Source organism: Tyto alba, unplaced genomic scaffold (genome assembly GCF_018691265.1).
Source record: "Tyto alba isolate M040663 unplaced genomic scaffold, T.alba_DEE_v4.0 Super-Scaffold_49, whole genome shotgun sequence".
NCBI classification, from domain to species: domain Eukaryota; kingdom Metazoa; phylum Chordata; class Aves; order Strigiformes; family Tytonidae; genus Tyto; species Tyto alba.
Genome location: NW_024881325.1, coordinates 4,154,617 through 4,174,580, shown reverse-complemented (window position 1 = coordinate 4,174,580; position 19,964 = coordinate 4,154,617). Strand labels below are relative to the sequence as shown.

The window sequence follows — 19,964 nt, the reverse complement described above, 5'->3', positions numbered from 1 at the left end:
CCGTATTGAAAGTACTTGTTAGCAAGGAACTAGCCGCCAGGGATGTGTGCGCAGCGGTGCGTTTTCCGCTCCCCTCTCGCTTGGGCTGCACTGAGGTTAATTTTTGGCGCCGCGGCTGCCAGACGAGGCTGTTAAAGGCTGCACCCAGCCCGTTCCGAGGGACCGTCTCCCACGTACCCCCCGCTGCAGCGTCGCCCCCGCGCCACTCCGCGGGCTGGGGTCCCGGCGCCCGGTAGGGGCCGCTCTCCGCCACAGCCACCACCGCCCCTCGCGGTGTCTGATGGGAATTGTAGTCCGGCGAGCGGCACGCCCCGCGGAGCGGCGGCGGGCACGGACTACGGGCCCCAGCGTGCCGCGGGGCGCCGGGCCGGCCGTTCCTTTTGAATGATTTCACTGCGGTCGGCTTTCGGGGTGAGTATCGCAGTGGCGGCGGCGTGGCATGAGTGGGTCTGCGTCGCAGCGGGCGTTTCGTCTGTCGATGGCAGCTTGAGCAAGCTTTGCCATGGCCGCCCGGGGGCTGCGGCGTTGTTAGGAGCGGTACGCAAGGCTGCGCGTTCGCTCTTTCGTCCGAACGCCTTGGCGGGTAGGAGCCGGCGGCCGCCCCCGCCGCCGCCGACATGTCGCTGGCCATGGAGGAGGAGGAATACGCCAGACTGGTGATGGAGTCGGAGCCCGAGTGGCTGCGGAGCGAGATCAAGCGGCTCTTCCAGGAGCTGGGCGAGACCACCCGGGAGAAGATCCAGGCGGCGGAGTACGGGCTGGCCGTGCTGGAGGAGAAGCAGCAGCTGAAGCAGCAGTACGAGGAGCTGGAGCTGGAGTACGAGACCATCCGCACCGAGATGGAACAGCTGAAGGAGGTGAGGCGGCGGCGGCAGGCCCGGCGGGGCGGCCCGGGCCCGGGCCCGAGCTCGAGCACGGCCGCTGCCGCTGCCGCGGGTGGAGGCGGTTTGGGGAAGGTGGGAGCGGGACGGATGGCCGTCTGTGGAGCCCGAGGGTGGTGGGCTGAGGGGCCCTGGCGCTGCTGTGGGGCGCTTGGAGGGTCACCTACCCCCGACAGAATTTGGAGGAAGGCGGCCAGGCCTCAGTCTTGCTCCGGGCTTGCGCGGTTAAACCCATCGTTCTCCAAAATGACAGCTCTCGGAGATGATTGCCTTTCAGACCAGCAAAAAAAAAGACCAAAAAAAAAAAAAAAAAAAAAGCTTTTCCGCATCTAACCCCAGTCCTGTGCCAGAGGGATGTGGGAGAGAAGCAGGTAAATGCTTTTCTTTCTCCTCTCGCCCCATTTTGCCTGAGGCTCTGGTAGCAGGTCGGCCTTAGGGCCGCGGGAGGGAGGGGAGCCTTTTGGCTGCTCTCAGTGAGCCAGTGCAGCTCTGCCTCCTGGGGCTGGGGCTGCTCGGTGCTGTCACCTCGCTTCTCCTCTGAGAGGGGACCCGAGCAGGTGGCGCATGGCAAGGGCAAAGCCTGGGCATCAGGCTTGGGATGGCGGCCGGGGTGCCTCTTTGGTGGCTGTCACATGCCTGCTTTTGTGTGGAGGGAGAAATCCTAGACTGGTGATAGTGACTTCCTTAATGCGGACCACCACAAAAATACTATGTCGGGCTTTAGTTCACACAGATTTGGTTCAGTGCAAATCCCTGTTGTTGGCTTTTTTTTGTTTTGTTTTGTTTTTTTTTTTAAATTCAGATCTAATCTGTACATTGGAATAAGGTTTGTCAGAAGAAATGCTGTTTTCTTAGGTCAACGGGCATGTAAGTTTTTCTTATGCAAGATCTCCAGGTCTAGAACATGAAAAAAGTGCTGCTTCAGGAAGAGTTGTGCAGAGAGCAGCACTGACTTGCCTGAATATGTAGACACATAGTTAGTTTTCTTTATGAGAGGATAGCCGATCCCCTGCCAGTCTACTGTGTAGTATGTCCCATGGGAACTTGTTTATCTGTCTGAAACCCTTGGTTATTTTGGTGACCCCTTCCAATGCAGGCAAACCCTGTGCTGCTTTTCAGCTGATTTAGGCCTTACCTTAATTGCAAAAGATATGATACAGTCTAAGAGATTAATTAATATATGTGGATTTATTTGACCAGTGCAAATGGTATCCTGGGTCTTTGGTTTAGCTCATTCAGTTGGAAATGGATTCAAAGTAACATCAAAATGCACTGTTTCAGAGGGAAAGTGAATACTTGTAAACGGACTGGTACAAATTCAGATGAATCTGTGGATGCCCTCACTTTTTGCATCCTTTGTGTCTTTGGTCTTGTAAATAAAGCTCTATTTTGTTTTTATTATGTTAAACAAGCATAAGCAAAAAAGGTTAATTACTTTTGAATTACATGGCTATAAATTTGTTAACTAAATATGCAAGCTGAACCGATACACTGCTATAACTAAACCCACTAGAGACCAACATGGTTATAGCAGTATACAGTAGGGGACATGCTACATGCAAGTCAAGTGTAGAGGCAGTCTTGGAAGAAGGTGAGAGAGATAGAATTGTGCTGAAGGGAAAGAAAAGTCAGTAGATCCATTTGGTAGGTGGGATGGAAAACATGGCATTGAGAGGTAAAGGGTCTGGCCCAACCCCATTCAGCAAGCCACTGCCTGAGCCACGAATGGAAGCCATGTTCCCTCAGTCACAGGTAGCACTTTATTCAAGGGGCTGTGCTGTGTACGCTTGGGCATGACATGTTTTGGCTTTCAGATAGAAAAAGGCTACAACACTTCAGAAACTTGTAAAAGAGATTTAAAAGAAAAAGGAAAATGTCAGGATCGGCAATGATTCACTCCTTTTTGCTTTTAATATTCTGAAGGATTTGCTTTGTGTGTGCGTGCCCCATTGTAATTAAGTCAAAACCCAGCAGGCAAACTATTCTGGCAACAGCTTGAGGACTCTGCTAGTTAGCCTACACAGGGAAAAAGCATTGCTCCTCTAGCTTTCTTGTGATACTGTGGAGGAATCTGGTTTGCATTAGGTCTTGTAAACCTTTAGCAGATGCATGAAGCATGCTTTCAGAGAAGGAGTTTATTTTCTTTGCTGTTTATGCAACTTCTTGCTTTTCCCAGGCACAGCTAAGGGAGCACTGCATACAATGCTTGACATGCCACACGTCAAGCTCCGACCTAAAGGGATTCCGCCTTGGGTTACCTGAGGTTGTTCTTGAGGAAGGCAAGGAGACTGATGGTGGCATGCCTGACTAGAACAGGAGTGCTTTCCATCTCTTGCTTCTTAACTGTTGACTTCATGCAGCCTTTTAGAAATACAGCAATTCTAGTTTTGTTTTGTTCTTCTCTACTCCATCTGGAGACCTCAGTAGCACAGGGCCATGTTATGCTGAGTGCTGTACAGGCACATAGCAGTTTCCTGTCTTGCTGGGTGTTGTAGATTTGGATATACTTTAATTTGTTTAATGTTATGAAGCACCCTGTATCATGGCCCTGTTCCTACCATAGGTAAATGGGCTCTGAGTGTGGGAACTTTGTAATAGAGTTTGCTGAAAGTACAGGCTTTTCTGGTACAGTCATCAGATCTTCCATAGCTTTCTGGCCAAGTTCTCCTGCCTGCCCCCCATCCCTGATTGTGGCAGAATTTCATAGTTGGCACCACCGCAGTTTTATCTCTTTGATAAGTGCAGATGGTATCCTCAGAGCTGTACCCTGTTTTGTAAAGATGTCTGTGTACACCCAGTATTTGCAATTCATGTCCTCCTGGTAAAGCTGAGGAGCTGTCCTGTCCTTGCACTGAGGCTCCACACCAACCTCTTTTTAGCCAGGATCCTTGGTAACTTGTCGATTCTTCCCCAAGTTTGTCCTTTTTCGCGCTTGCATGCTGACTTGATCTCATATCTTTTATGATAATTTGTGCTGCATTTCTTTTATCATTTTCATTTGAGAGAACTAAATTTAAATACAAACTGTCTCCCCAGGTAAACTTGCTGGTTATCTTGAGTTCCACCTTTGCTTTTGTAACAGGGATTTTATTTCAAACTTTCATTAAACATTATAGATAAATAACAGAGTTTTCTGAAATTCAGAGAAATAAGACACTGTCTTTCTTGTAGTGAAATAGTACATCAAAGAGTTGTTTCTGTAGGCTGTGTCCAACTAGTAAGTTATTCTGCGAACCTTTGTCTGTGATGGCGATAATTGTAAAAATTAGAGGGTTGCCTACCTGCTTGAGCCGGGATTTCTGTACTTGTGGGGAAGATATGTAGGATCAGCTCTTTGTGCACTCTAGCTCACAAAAATGATTATCTGGAGATTCAGTTATTGACATTTCTGACGATTTGTAGGGGAATGTGATGTGGAAGGTTAGCTTGGAAAAGGGGTTATCTGCTTTACTCGGTAATTTTGAGTTCCTTTTGAGATGTGAGTTAGATTTGTAGCTAACTGTTAACTCAGTTATGAATCTGGCTGCTGTCCAAAGCTCCTTTCTGATTAGGTGGTTATGTTGTATTATTATATGGTATTAGGTGATGGTGGACCTGCGTTTAAATTCCTCAGAAAATATGGGTGTTATAATATGAATTATTTATTTCTGTAATGATATAGAAGTATGTAAGTAGACTATGGCTGTCCTTAAAGTCTAAAAGCATGTGTCAATACATCACAGTCAGTGTGATGTATATGGTTTGTATGTCGATTGGGGGAGGGGAAGGGAAGCTTACAAAGAAGAACCGCAGTGATCTGTACATGACTCTTCACTTCTTTGTAGGGTGGCAGTGGCTCTTGTTTCTGCTTTTAGCCTTTAAGGACTGCGTATTGACATGAATTCTCTGTAGAGGATTCCTGGGTAGATTTGGAAACTGATTTGAAAGAAACATTCAAACAACACCTTGCTGCTTCATTTCCCATTAAGCTAAAGCGGGGTGTACTATGCAGCTGAGGTAATACATCCTGGGCTGTAATATTTGTGCTGTTTATTTGAATGTACTGCTCGGGTAGAGTGTACAGTATCTGTGAACACTGATAGAAGTTTTGCTTTGCTTAATTCACTTATATATGTAATAGTTAATTGGATATGTGATACTTCATCCAGACTGGTTTAATGTTTTAACGGCTCACCTTCAGAAGCAAAGGAGAAATCATTCCCTTTCCTATATGCCTTATATAATGCTGTATACTTTATAGACATGAATATAAGCTGGCTACAGAAGTAGCAGTGATTTTCCTCAGTGGATTTATCTGCTTTCAAAGCATTTTACCACTTTTGTGTGTGGGAACGTAAGGGCAAAGAGGGAAGGAATGACTGGGCTAACGTCACCTAACAAGCTAGTGGCAAACTGGGATTAAACCCTCTGTGCTTGTAGTTCAGTGCTGGATTTGACCAAATCTTTCCATTTAATCATGGTAAATAATAATGTTCAGTAGTAATACCTCTAAGGCCTCAGGTACACCTCTGCAGCCTCCTCCTATTATTCAGGTATAATATGGATTCCTGCTGAAATGGAAGGATCTTAATGTCATTTGATATTACCTCTAACTTTACAGTGCTATTAAAACCAAAGGGTTTGGTGCATAAAAGATATATTTTTTTTTTTTTTTAAATAGACCAGCTCAGGTGAAATTTATTTCAGGTTATATGTATGTAAATCTAGAATAAGAAAAGAACAAGTATAATTTGATGTTGGGGAACTGATGTGAGTTTTACAGATACTAACGGAAAATAGTTACACTTCTGTGAACTTGTCTGGTGGATTTACTGGTGATTGTAACTTGGACTCTTAACACCTGCCACACTTGAAATGTAAAAGGAGAACAGAATTGCTGTCTCCAGTGTAAAATCAGACTAAAAACTGTGGTTGAGGTAAGCAAAATGTTCCTGTGTAGACTAAGCTTCTTACATTTTGATAAATCATAGTTGGTTTATGTTAAGAATAGAGCCACCTGTTATTTTAATCTTATGTCTGCAGTGGTATAGACAATTAGTACTGTGTTTTGGAAAAGCTAATTTTCTTACATATCCTTATTTTGGAAAAAACAAAGGCTGAAAAGTTAAACATCCCAGTTTTTCTTGCTGTAAGGCTTCATGTTGTTAACTTAATTTTCTTTGCCAGTGTTGTTTGAACTGCCTTTCTTAAAAATCAGAAATAATAATATTCTTAAAGTGATGATTTAAGATTATTTTCTTATGAAATTGCTGAATTCTTGGGCTTTTTCTATTAAAATTCACTATACCTTATGTAATAGAACATCAATAAATATTTGGGTGAATAGTAAGGACCTTTGGGTGGAATTAAATTACTAAAAAATGCCTCATGTTTCCAGAGTAATGGTTTTTCCTAAGGTGCTCTAGTCTCAGCTGAGATCTAGGTCTTGGTGAAAAGTGTATTTTTTTTTTTTGTTTTGTTTTATAATGCTTGTCTGTGCCTTGCCCCAGAATGAGGGCTGTCACTGACCCTCCAGCAAACATTAAATAATTTGTTTCTAATTTTCTACATTAGATTAAACCCAACGTTTTGTGAAACAGAAGTCTAGCAGCAGTAGTGCCATTTACTACATGCTTTTCCCCTGGAAGTGTGGTGGCACTGGGTGTATGCGGTCTTGGTGGAGGGGATATAGTGAACTGCACTGTGGAACTGAGCCAAATTTTCCTCTTTATTATTTATCTTTTCTTTTATTTGTTAGCAAATTTATTTTTCTGTTTGAATTAGGTCTGTTCTCCAATTTGGCATGCTGCATGTGGTTGTGCAGGTACCATCTTGCCGAGAACATCTTGCAGCAGCACCATATTGGTGATGAGCTGGTCTTACTGCCGAGCTGAATGGTGGAGCTGCTGCCTGCCAGCACAAACTGTACCTTGTACAGTGTACGTGGGTCTGTCTTGTCTGAATTCTAGGAATCAGCAGTCTTGGGGATGCTGCAGTGACAACAGCATTACTGTCAGGCCAGCAGTTATGGTAGGGTCTGTACTGGGATGTAGTCTCTTGTGCAATGCTTTCTGGCTTTACCCAGACAAACTGTGCCTATTGGAGACTTGCATTTGGCATCCTTCAGCGTGCAGTCCTGAATGAGGGCACCTGAGAGCTAAGGCTCTGCATGTAGGGTGGAGGGCCGCTTGAGTGTTCAGAGAGCACAACAATAGGAACAGTCGTGGCAGGAGAAATGCCAGATCAACTACTGCATGCTGTCAGCCTCTCTCTGGAGGTGCTAGTTTCTTCAGAGTGATATTGCTGAGGGCTTGAGTGAACCTGGAGGACTTCTGATGGGCATCACTGTGTGGGTGATGGCTGTGTGTTCCTACATCCCTGAAGCAGAAGTTTGTGCAGCCCCTGATGTGGCAGACATCCTGGCTGGAAGCTGAAAGTCTCAAACCTACAGTCATCAATGTTTTGTCACATGAGTGTTTTTGTGCAGCTCTGCTACAGTGATACCTGCAGCTTACTTGCTTCAAATCACAATTCTTCCTTGCCATTTCAACATTTGCTGGAACAAACTTGCTAGTTTCAGGGGTGTTAATACCCAATTTATCCCTTCTGAGTTTAGGGTCATTTTTATTCTAATCTGAAAGAAAATTGTAATAATTTGGAAAATTGCCTAGTTTCCCTAGGAGGGGAGTGAGTGGGTGGGAACAGCAGATCTCAGATGTGTGTGCTGCCCCAGAGTTAATGGATTCACCATTTCCTCTTTTGCTCTACTGTATGTGAGGTTGTGACTAATCTGTAGCAACGTGGGGCCATAAGATGACTTCCAGAGGGTGATGCATCCTCCAGGCATTCATTTGTTTTCTTTCTCTGCTTTTGGCAGACTGCAGAGAATTGTTTGTTCAGATCTGGTAACCCAGCAACAGAGGAGTATAACGTGGGTTTGAAATATCATCTACAAAACCTTAGCAGAGGGAAGTGACATAAATAAACTTTGCTGTCCAGATGAGTGGAAGAGCCTCCATTTCAGACAAGAGCTTAAGTTTTAAGTGTAATAGTTGAAGAACTGTGACTTTTTTCTTATTTTCCCCTTCAGCTCTTGTCCTCTTTCCACCTCCTGCTTTCCTTCCCCTCCTCTCTCCCCTTCTGTTTTCCCTCTTCTGGCTGAAATACATACCAGGCAGTGGAGTCTGCCTCCACATCTCCAGGTGTGTCAGACTCGCCCCACAGACAGGCATCACTTTGGAGTGAGTAGATGGGACCTATCTGAAGAGTTTGCTGAAAGCTGTTGTCCATCTTGCCCATACAACAGATGGGTTTGTCACTAGGCCTCTGGGGCAGCACAGACCCACATAGTACCTAGAGGGTCTTTTACACAAAAAACTGCTTGCCTCTGGGGTCTGTGTGCCTGGACATGTGCCTAATTGGGTATGTTTGGCCCAAATCAAGTTGACTCACGGTGTGGGAATGGATATAGTTTCTCTCCAGTCCTACACCCATGATTGGCACTTGGGTAGGGGAGAGGCTGTGCCATATGAGGACCTATACAGCTATTGTTGAAATGGTAGGTCTGGTGGTGTGCTGCACTGGTGCTGCATGGCCCGGTCTCTGCAGTATGCTGCCATCCTTTGTCTCCTTGAATCTTTTGTTTTCACCCTTAGTTGCTGCGAACATGCAGTTTGGATTTCAGCAAGCTTGTGGAGTGTTGCTGAGTGCTGTGCTAAAGGTAACGAGGCAGTATTATGGTAAATTCATGAGAGTCTCTGTGCATGCCCTGTCTGTCAGTGCTGAACAGAACTGGTCCTGTAGTTTAGCTCTGGCTCAAAGGCAGAAAAGTGTATTGACCTAATGGATGAATAAGCTTATTTTTCAGTATTGATACATATTAGACGATTGAACTACCATCTAACCTGCCAAAACCAAACAAGTTTTATTGCTTTTATTGAAACAGAGTGTTTGTTACATTTGATTTTAGTCTCTTTCCAAGGTCAGAATCCTTTTTTGTTTTCAAATGATCAATGGATGATATTTGTTTGGAGCTTGTTCTGTTGCATGAACAGATGACTCTAAACTAGAAGGCATTTTCTTTCACTCCCTGCACACAAGATAGTGTATGTTTTGAGGTAGAGATTTGGTTGTGGTGCCCAGTGTGGTTAGATATCATGACATAGTCTGTAGGCCAGCGCAGCCCTCTAGCTCTTGGTAGAGCTCAGCAGCGAGTACCCTACCAGTATCTGTGAATGAAACTTTTCCACAGTATGATGTTAGGAAAGAAACAATGCATTTTCAAGCAGTCAGTATATAATTATTTTGTGGTTTTCTCTGATACCGTGTGGAGGGGGCATTTGGCCTTTGACATGGGAATCGCCTATTGTAAGATGAATGTGACTGACTGTTCCCAAGAGGCAATGAGCAGAAAAAAGCAGTGTCACATAGCATGTGCCCTCAGCTTTGGTACATACTATCAAAAGAAGAAAGATTATTTTGCCAAAACCTACTTCCCTAAATAAATTCTGGTCTCTGATTTAGCTGAAATTCTTCAGCAGTGGTCCTGATTTAAACTTTTCTCTGGCACAGCTTAATCTGGTAACTTTCTGAGACTTGTATCTATGTGAATAAAGGCTCCAGTCTGACTTATATCTTAGTTTGCTATGTTCAACAGCTGTACAAGCAATTCCACTTGGCTCCCTTTTGGTGATGCTTTCATAAAGTGTTTTTAACCAAAAAGTTGTTAAAATCAAATATTGTTGGCTGTTAAAATCAGGTAATCATTTTTCACATAAATAATTTCTCTTGAAGTGAGGAACAGTGATTGATCTATTAATTTCCAGCTCCAATTTTCTGTCCCTTCAAATTTTATATAAATGTACATAATTTAACAGCTGTAATGTCAATAACAGTGAGTCTTGACCTATAACAAGAGGTGTCATTTTTCCCTTCATCAAATACCTTTCTTCCACCTGGTTCTTTTTTTCCTCAAACTTTTGTGGGTTTAATCGCTGACATTTCTTGCAAGAGTCCTTTTTACGCATTTGTTAATGATTTTAATTCTGTCACTCAGCAGTACTGGGATATTCTCCCACATTTTACAGCTGTGATTATAGGCAGAGGGTTTTAAAGAAGAATTTGCATTTTGAATACAGCAATATATTTAGTGTGACAAAACATGTAAGAAAATGCAAACTGTACCCTCTTCCTGAGGGTGCTAATGCTTCAGGCTTTGTCCTGGCCTTGCCCTCTAGAAAAATACTCTGATTTTCTTTTCTTCCAATTATAATGGAATGTTAAGCTTTGTGATCTTAAATAAATCCAACTGCTTTAGCTTTTGTTGTCAGCTTTCTGGTCTTTCATAACAATATGGATGGTTGTTTTAAAATGTGAATGGCTGCTTGGTTTTCAAGATGAATGAGATCCTATCATGTAAAAATCTGTCTGATGTGTACATAACAACTAATCCTAATGTGAAAGTGGGATCTTTAGCATACTGTATAGCTACATTTAAGTAATGTAAATGGGTTAAAGTCAAGTGCATGAAAACCAGAGCATTTTGTTAAGTTGGAAAATCCCCTTGCTATGGCAGGTTTATTAGGCATTGCTTGTGTGTTTGTGGAGGCCTTTCTTTCCTGATGGGAAGAAGATAGGTGTAGTAGATTGCAGTTTCAAGTATTACACTGGGCTTATTTTTAGTCTTGTCTCGCTATTTCTTTCCTTGTGTATCTTTAATGAGAATTTTACTTTAAATCCAAACTTCTCTGATTTTTGTGACATTGATTTTGGCAAAGGTTTCTGAATTTTTAGGTCTGTTTGTGTTAGGATATAATGGTCTTTTCCTCCTGTCATTTTTGTGATCAAAAACAATTCAGGTGGGCAGGAAGGCACTTACCTGTCCCTTCATGTCAACTGCAAAGGTTGCATAGAACTGACAAGGGCAGAATTGTAATTTATGTTTCCTAATTAGTAAGATCCCTCTAACATCTGATTATTCAGTTGTGACAGGATCCTCTGGGACTTGAGTGGGAACAGAGACCAGTCCGGTATGACTTTGTCTCATAGATGAGTTATGATAGTCTTGCCAAAAAAACTAATTGAAGTGAGAGGAACTTAAGAAAACATTACGGCCTCTTTTCTGCCGTGTGCTGGGCTTACACGGGATGTACAGAGACCTGTGCCCTTACTTGTGCAGCAAACTTGCTCAGGGGAGATAAACATGAGAAAGCTGCACCTCTAGTCTCAAATAAAGATTTTCATAGACAAAGTCTTGGCTTTGTGCACTGCCTATTTATTGGCAGTGTTGCTAGTCTTAAATGACAAGCTATCGGGAATTATGACTTCAAACAACTGTAGGCATGACTTTTTTTTTTTTTAAAGTGAGGATGGAGGAAGGAGGAATTGAGAGTTAGGTTGACTTGTTTCTTTTGTGCACCCGCAGAGGCTACAAAGTACCTGAACTCATCCTGCATTTTTCCCTTCTCCTTTCCTGAAGAGGATGAATTCCATTACTCCAGTAGTTGTGTTTTAAATGCAAAATAATTTAAGACCTCTGATAATCACGAGATGGTTTTGTATTTGTATATCTGAAATGTGAACTGAGCATCTAACCTTGTACAGATGTTTGTACTCCTAAGCCCCTAAAACAAACAAATGCATGCATGAAATCATGCCCTTAACTCTGTAGCTGCTTTGAGTTGAATGTGAGTTAAGGCTTGTGCATTCAAAAAGCCTTTATGGCAACTTTTCTAAAAAGAACATAAAAGTGTAGTTTATGTTGTGCTCTAATTACTTACAAAAATGGGAGATTTAAAGGGAATGCAGATGGACCCTGAAACCTAATGACCAGGACTGTAATGACATTTCTTCCCTGACAACAGGAAAATTACGTGCTAGCATTTCCTTGGAGCTGTGCCTCAGTGTTTGGTGGGAAAGCAGGCATGCTGTAGCTTGGAAGTTCAGTGAGACACCCTCGTAAATCCTTGGATTTTGTTCTGCAGTTGCAGGACCACATTTTTATCTTGTTTTTTTCCCTCCTTTATTTTAAATGGGTTGGGAATGTTCTACAGGCAGGAAATGGGAATGGCTGTTTTGTGAGCACAGCTGTTTTAAATAAACTTAAACCAGTGGAAGGGTGTTGAACTCTCTTTTTTCAGAAACAGCCAAAAACCTCATGGAATTGGAATAGCTCATTTGCTTTTTGAAGCAGCAGTCTTAGTTTTTAAACTGTCCTCTTGCATCCTTGGTTTACAGTATCCACAAGCTTCTTTACAGTGTCAATGAGGCTATTAGGGATGTTTCCCTCATTAAATTTAAGAGAAAGTAAATTGAAGGAAAGGGATTTTAGATTTTATGCTTTATTACTGGAATTTAATCTTAAATTAATATTCTTTAATTCTGTTTAGGGTTTTTATTTCTAATCCTTGTTACCCTTGTTGAGAAAGGAAATACATCCTGAAATTCCAATAATAAGTTTTCAAGTAAAACTTAATGTACTTAAGCAATTCTTGATAAAATCCCTTAAATATGGTCCATGAGATTAGCACTTTCTCTCACATTTTCACTACAGTACAGACAATAAAATACTGAATGGATGGACTTGGATAATTTAATTGGGACCTTGATTAACTGCATTGAGAAACCTCTTTGAACACATCAAACCTAATTGTAAACACAAATTTCCCCATGACACACAATGTAGATTTCTGTATTACACTGGAAGTTAATAAAGCATAGATGTGTTTTGAATATCTTGCATCAGAAGGCAGTTACTTATATCTTTATTCCTTCCTTTCTGTGTAAAGTCTGGCAAATTCTAGCATTACGAGGAGACTGAAAATGCTCATCTTTCTTTTTTGCATACACATGCTAAACACAAGAAGAAAAGACCTTCAATTTGCTGCTCTTTTCAAGAATGTATTTTGAGAGATGTTTATGATCATTCACTTTTTATATATAATGAAAGAATGTGTAAATCATTCTCTTATGTAAATCTTGGCAGCTGCCAGTTGAGTGAAGGGAAGTGGTAAGGAGAGCAAAAATGAGATATGAGCTAGCATCTGAGCTTGTAACTTTAAATACTTGTTTATGCTGAGCATTATCAAAACATTCCCTATGGCTTCCCAAGCACTGTTCAACAGAAACTTCCTTCCTGGAGCTGTGTTGATGGAGAATGTTGCAGCCTTGTCTGATACCTTTAACTTTCTCTCTCTCTCTTTTTTTTTTTTTTTTTCCCCCTTTCCCCCTTGCTCTTCTAAAGTTATGAAAATAGCATTGTGTCTGGCTTCCAAATAAACTTTTCTGGAGAGTTTTATTGGATATGTGAAAGGATTTTTTGAAGACATCTTTCCCAAAAATGAGTTGGGTAGTTGTAGAGCTGCCCTTCTCCTTTTCTGGCTCCTAGTTATTCCATGCTTGCCACTGCATGAAGGTTTTGCCCTTTTGTTCAGATCCCTTCTGATTATAGTTGCTGAATTCAATCTAAATTAATATGCATATTTTTGGTAATTCAGTTTGGTCTTAAAATTCCTTTGGGTTCAGAAGATAAAGGAGAATACGTGGAAAAGGACAACATTTTTTTTTTGTAGTTTTTTTTCTCAAAGGATGCTGTTTCTCTCTTCCTCCAGCTTGTCCCTATATGTAGTGTGCACTCCAGAGCCACAGCCTTCCTCGAACTGAAAGGGAATCACAGAGGCTGGGGATAATCTAAACCAGACAGGCTGGACAACTGGGTGGGTGGCAGGTTTGAGCTGCCCACTCCCCACAGGAACAAGGAGAAACTGCAGTCGTTCGACTGACATCAGCCAACTCCAACCTTCTTCCTGTCTTCAGTCGTATGTTCCTCTGTAAACACACAGGGCTTTGGTTTTGTTTTGTTGCTGTCACTGATTGTGAAATCAATGTGGTTGGAGAGCAGAGTATTTTACGTAACCTTTATGAAGTTTCTTCTTTTTCTGTTCATGAAGGATTTTTACTAAAAGGTCTTCAAATGTGAATGCTTGGAGTAAAATAAAAAATATTAGGAATTTTATTTGAAATTTAACATTGTTCATATGTTGCAAGCCTGTCATTTTTCTTAAAATGTTAGCAATTACCATATGTAACTGTTGCTTTCAGTTGTGCCATGTTTCATCTCGCATGCATTTATTTATTATATAATAAACATAGTAATTTCTGTATTCACTATATTAATACTATAGCAATACCCGGTGTACAAGTATATGCACATTTGGCTTAACAAGAAAATTATAAGCCTTGGCACTGGGAACTTTGTCTAAAGCACAGTTATCGGGAAGCAATGTTGTTCTGCCCAGGACAAGTAATATCCAGACAAAAGATTTGTCTCCTTCTCTTGTGACTATCTCTAAATAGTAGCCAACTTTAAATGGAGGTTTATCTTTGCAAAGCAGATAACTGTCAGGGGTGGAGAGCTGATGGTGATGTTACACCAAATTTGCATGTTAATAGCTTGGTGGTTGTGTTTCTTTTCCTGGTTTATCTGGGGTGAGCACTTTGTGCTATGATGGTGAGCAGCACAAAAGGGATATTCCACTGGGAAGCTGCGACACAATAGCACGTAGCTGATTTATAAACTGCAATGAGAGACTGTATTTTCTGGGTGATCATAACTGAGATTCGCCTCACAATGGCTGTGATGGATGGAAAGGGCTCAGGACATGCTGATTAGGAGCATCAGCTGGTAGGAACATGCATGTGTGGGCAGTAGACTCTTATGGCTCTTGGGTGCAATTTGAGGGTTTGAATATAACATCTACTAGCTCCCACCTGCAGCTTTGTTAGTGGCTTCATTTCACCAGCCACATTTGACTCAGACACAATAGGCAAAATATAAGCCAACTATTTTTGTAAATTTGTTTTTTTAGAGGCAGTTAGTACTATTTTTTTTTTTTTTTTTAATGAGTGCAGCTTATGTTCTCTACTGTGAGTTCAATTCATGAAGCTATTTAAAGGTGGGCTAAAGCTAAAATATCCAAACTAATCCCTGGGAAATGAGACTGCTTGCACTTAACTGGCTAAATTAGAACACTGTTTGGGGAGTAGGGGTGTTTTAAAACATTTGCCCCTTCCCCCACTGGTTACAATGAAGTCTTGTTCTAAGATCCTTCAGTACTCATAGAAATATTTTAAGAGCACATTTGAGTCACTTGGAACAAATCCAAGTTTGGAGTTGTTTTAGCTCCAGCCGCTAGTGCATTTGTGTTGCTACAGAACAGTCCATAAAAACTAAAGACTGAACCATAACGCATACATAAATAACCACAAACACAATGTGCCATGTTTAACTTATTTTCTCATTTTCTATTTCTAGCCCACAGGTTAAGGAGCCTCCATCTTTGGAGGCATTCAGAACCCAACTGGACAGTCTCCTGGGCAAGATGCTGTAGGTGGCCCTGCTTTAAGCAGGGAAGTCAGACTAGGTGATCTACAGAGGTCCCTTCCAGTCTCAACTATTCTGCGATTCTGTTATCCTGCTGCTTATATATGTATGGGTTTTAAATACTTTCCTTTATAATATGTCCCATAGTTTGGGATACAGTTCTAAAGTTTTTGAACAATTTTTTATGATTCCCCCTTCAGCTATATTTAGGCAGTGAATACTTGCTGAAGGGTTGAAGGATCTACATTTTAGCAAGTGGAGCATGTAAGATATTTTAGTAGTTTGGATTTCAGGAGGGGTAAAGGAATGCTGACTGCTGTGAGACTTGCAGCATTACCTCTTAGGAAAGGAATGCAGAGATGGGTCCTCTTCTGTCAGTATCCGGCCTTTCGCAGGCTTTACAGTTTTATTCCTGCATTTAGGTTTTTGCAGTGATCCTAGTAATCACTCTCATGTTCAGGAGTTTCCTTCCTCTTACCCTTGCATGTATTCTGCGCCATTCTATGCTCAAACCTTGCAAACTGCTATTTAACTCCTAGAAAGGTATGCATGAATTATGGTCACCTTTAACTTCTGTGGGCTTCTGGGCTGGGAACAGTCCTGTATTCTAGGATTAATTTTGACTCAAGTGAGCTGTGGTTAATTATGCTTTACTGTCCTGGGTCCCCAGTGGAGGTAAGCACAGTGGTGAATCAGAGGAGAACTGTACCTAAGACTGTCCATGGCCAGTAGAATCAGGCTTTAAGTATGTATCTTAGCTTGTGACTCATCCTTGCTAAATTTTGGGAGGTTTTTAGAAAGATGAGAGAACCTCTGGGGGCTGGGATGTAGATTTTGCATCAGGGCTGCTGGTACAGTGGACTTGAACACTAGCTGGTCTGAAAGTTTGGAGGAAAACTTTCCCATTAAAATGTTCTATATTTCAGTCTCTCATGGATATGTGATAGGGTAGGGAGAGCATAGCTTTCCCAATGGTTTCATGTGTGAGACACCCCCCACCCAATGACTTGCTAATAAATCAGCTTGATGTTATCCTCTTTGTGGAAGGAGACAAGGAAGAAAAGTGTCTCTAAAGATTCCTTGTTGCCTACTCATTTGATTTGGGAAACAGGCAGAAACCAAACAACAGGAGTACAGTAAGAAATGTGGTGACAGAGAGCTGCTAATGTCTGCAGGTACAACTGCATAGAAGGATTTACAGTAGCTACCATACTGGTTTGTAGCTGGTTTTTCTAATCTAGCCTGTGTGGCCAAGCGCACCCTGAAATATAAATGAGTTACTTGGACTGAAGCAAATGGACTCTTTTAATGTGACACAAAGCCTGTTAACATTAAAATTGGTCTGAAGTTCCCTCTGACCTCCCCATTGTTTGTGTTTGCAGGGAGCATATAGTAAGGCATTCATTCCTTTCATACTCCTCAGCATGTGGGACTGCAGCTGGAGTTGGCTCATCCAGGGAGGCTTTTGGGGCTGCCCCTGCCAGGCATCTGTTCACTTTTAAGGTTCTTGGCTCTGGGAATTGTGAGAACCGGCCTCGGAACATTTATTGACCCCATGGTCTACTGTGCGTCTTCGTGATCAGTGTGGTTGTGTATGCCCATATTTTCACAACAGGCTTGCCCTGTTCTTACTCACAATAGGCCTGAAATAGCGTTAAGGTTGACAGTGTATTTCTACATGTGCTTCACAAGGAATGTATTTTCTCATCTTATCATTGTTCTCTATGGCAAGGTCATCGCCATAGAAAGTGATTAATTTGATGAAAGTATTTCTCTTGCCCTGGGCTTCTCTATTTGCTCCCTAGTACCATGCTGTGTTAGTCATGTGTTAGCTTTGTCTTACTGCACATAATATTAGGCTTTGTATGAAGAATGTGGCCTTAATCTTCAGTGGGCACTGCTGTACAAGGGAACAGAGCCTCCACAAGATGTGGAGTTTATGCAGATAGGAGTTTTGTTCCATTGCCTCTTGGTTCAATGAGTCTCTAAAGCTACATTTTACTTGTAAAAGATTGCCAGAGCTATCGAGAACAGCCCAGTACTTGGTGTCTATGTGCCTGTGAATGCTCTCCAGTGCACAGGCTTGTATTGTTTAACTCTTCCTCTTGTGTTTTAAGATCAGTCTTAATGCTGCCTCTGGAAAGGGTGTTGTAGCACAGTGTAGTTATTGTGTTCTCCCATTGGACTTACTGATCTAGAGTCTTGAAATTTCAGGACTGTAGTTAATATGTATATTTCTATTTCTTCTTGGAGTGCAGAAGACCATTGCAATAGTAGAAAAGGTACATTCAAGGAATTTGAATAACATCTGTGAGCAGTGAGAATTCCTCTTACTCCATTTCTTTAGTTTTTCTTTGCGGCCTTCATGTGCCTGATAACAGTGTCTATTTGTAAGGTAGCAAATCAGCTAGATCAAATTTCAGCTCTGAATGTGAAATGAGCTCTTGGAGAGACAGGCAGTTCTTCCTTGTAGTCCTGAAAAATAAAACTGATCTGCTTCAGTGTCAGTGAGCACAAGATGGGGCTCTCTGCTTCTCTCAGTTCTGTGCTGAGATTGTAGTTTGGTTTTGAATTAATTGTGCTTTAGACATTAGACCAGTACAGATGTACCCAATGTTTGGCTTGAGAATGAACAGCAAGGGCAGCAGTGGCAGTGAATGCAAAGGAGTGTAATAATATCCAAGGAAATGGTGGGGTGGGTAGGGTGCTATTAAGTGTGCCATTAAGAAGAACCACGTGTTTGATTCTGAAAGGCTGAAGAACATAGCTTTAAAACTTACTTCAGTCCTGCTTTTGCTCTTCACTACAGTCTTTTGCTTACTCTTCTGAATCTGGGAAAGTGTACTTTTGATCAATTACCTCTTTGTGACCAGAGTAGGGCAAACACAAATGGAGATGTGCTACAGCAACTTGTGAAGCTGAACACAACCGGTATAGCTTAATGCACTCCATGGTGCTGTAAACATCTCAGTGTATCTGCTGTGTCCCTGCTGTGTGGCTGCATTAAATATGTATTGCATATTTGGGGTCTGGTTTCATTGCAGGACCACTCTGTCTGCATGGAATGGGTGTCTCTTAGCACATTACATCTTAAGTGTAGTTAATATGCTTTCAGTAATCTGTTGGCAGTAACTTCAGCATCCATACAATTAATTGTACCAGAGCATGTGGAATTGCTTCACATTCAGTCCTGGGGAGAGTGGCAGAGCAATGAACTTCTTTTATCAGCATGCCAAGAACGTGGTACTTTGCCGTGGTTTATTCAGTCAGATGATATTATACTCTGAATATGTAACTGCAAAAATGTATCCCTTAATAAAAACAAAAACAGGCAAGTCAAAATCCCACTATTGTTTGCTCTTCTAAAGTGACTTCCAAGGCATTTTTGAGTGCAATGCCAGGCTACTTGGTGTTGAAGGGAACCTAAATGTTTAGGGAAGAATGCTGTGGGCAAATGACACAACTTTCAAGTCAGGTATTGTTCTCAACCCACAGTATCCACTTTCTCTTCTGTGTCTTCTACAGCAGCTGAAAGAAGGTCAGAAATTGTCTGCTTGTATGTGTGAAAACTAGACAAAAAGTATAGCTTTCACATACTGGTACGTTTAAAACTGCAGTGTTCCTTGTCCCAGCTAGGATGATTTCCCTGTCCAATGTAAAGACTTAGACTGAAATAATGTCTTGAATAGACTCCTTTCTCTGACAGTTGCTGGTTAGCTAGATTTGGTTAATGTGTGATATTTTTAAGGTCTCTCACACAGCTGTGTTGGAGGCCATGCTTTTTGATCTTTACCTTGGAGACCAGCATGGGAGACAAACTTTAGCTTTAGGCTAAGAAGTTGGAAGCAGTTACTGCATAAAGGGGGATGAGGACAGTTGGCTTCCCATTCACATCTGAAGGGCAATGCGGTCAAGTAGCTACAGGCTCGTGTCTCTTCTTCCCACTCTTACTTCCTCCTGCCCTTGGTTTTGTTCTTCTTTCTCGGTTTCCTCCTCAACTCCACTGCAGACTGTGCTGTGCAGGTTCCCTTGATCTCCCTGCTGCTGCTGTTACTCTGTGCCACTGTTTTGACTGTCTTATCTTTTCCTGTCGACAAGTGCTCTTTGCCTCCTCCTTAAAAGATTTGCTTTCTCCCTTGACACTAGTAGTTCTCTGGTTCCTCATCTAATCAGTCCTTTCCTGACAATTTTCTTCAGTGAGCAGGCCGGGAGCTGAAGAGTCTCTTTCTTCCCTCCCTGGTTCCCAGTATGCTCACATGGCTTTAGGCCTGAGTCTGTCAGCAATGCCAGATACTGCCAGTTATGGGTAACAGGTGGAGGGGGAGGAGGTTCGACCCTGGTTTAAGGCCTTGTCTATGCATAGAAATTATTACTTTTTGTTGAACTATTAAAAATAAAGCTGGGTTGAGTTAAACTCAGCAGTAGGCTCCGGGATGTCCTATGCCAGCCTAAACTGGGATTATTCCAGTTTATGGTTCGAGCACAGATGTAAGACAGGTGTTACTGCTGCAGCAAAGTCTGTTTGAAGAAGAATAAAATTTTCCTGGACCATGTTCTGGAAGAGCATTAGGCTTGCTCCAATTTAGTGACATTTGTAATGGCTTCCTGAGTGGCTGTGTGCTACTGGATCTTGGCAGGGATCTGGCAATCCTACACCTGAGGCACGTCTGTGCATCTGCTCTGGCAGAGCTCTTGCTGCCCAAAAATACAGCCTGATGCCTCTC

General features: G+C 42.2%; 1 protein-coding gene across 3 annotated transcripts in view; it reads left to right on the top strand.

The window, feature by feature from the left end:
* The first annotated feature begins 357 nt into the window (after nt 1-357).
* BICD2 (BICD cargo adaptor 2) overlaps nt 358-19,964 on the top strand; it is a 96,298-nt gene continuing 76,691 nt past the window's right edge. For 2 of the 3 annotated variants that reach the window (XM_042807017.1, XM_042807016.1), the window contains exon 1: nt 359-857. In XM_042807017.1, the coding sequence (XP_042662951.1) occupies nt 618-857 (240 nt within the window). In that variant the 5' untranslated portion in view covers nt 359-617. Of the gene's footprint in view, nt 858-19,964 lie in introns of all 3 variants that reach the window. The other variant, XM_042807015.1, reaches the window with a different exon arrangement.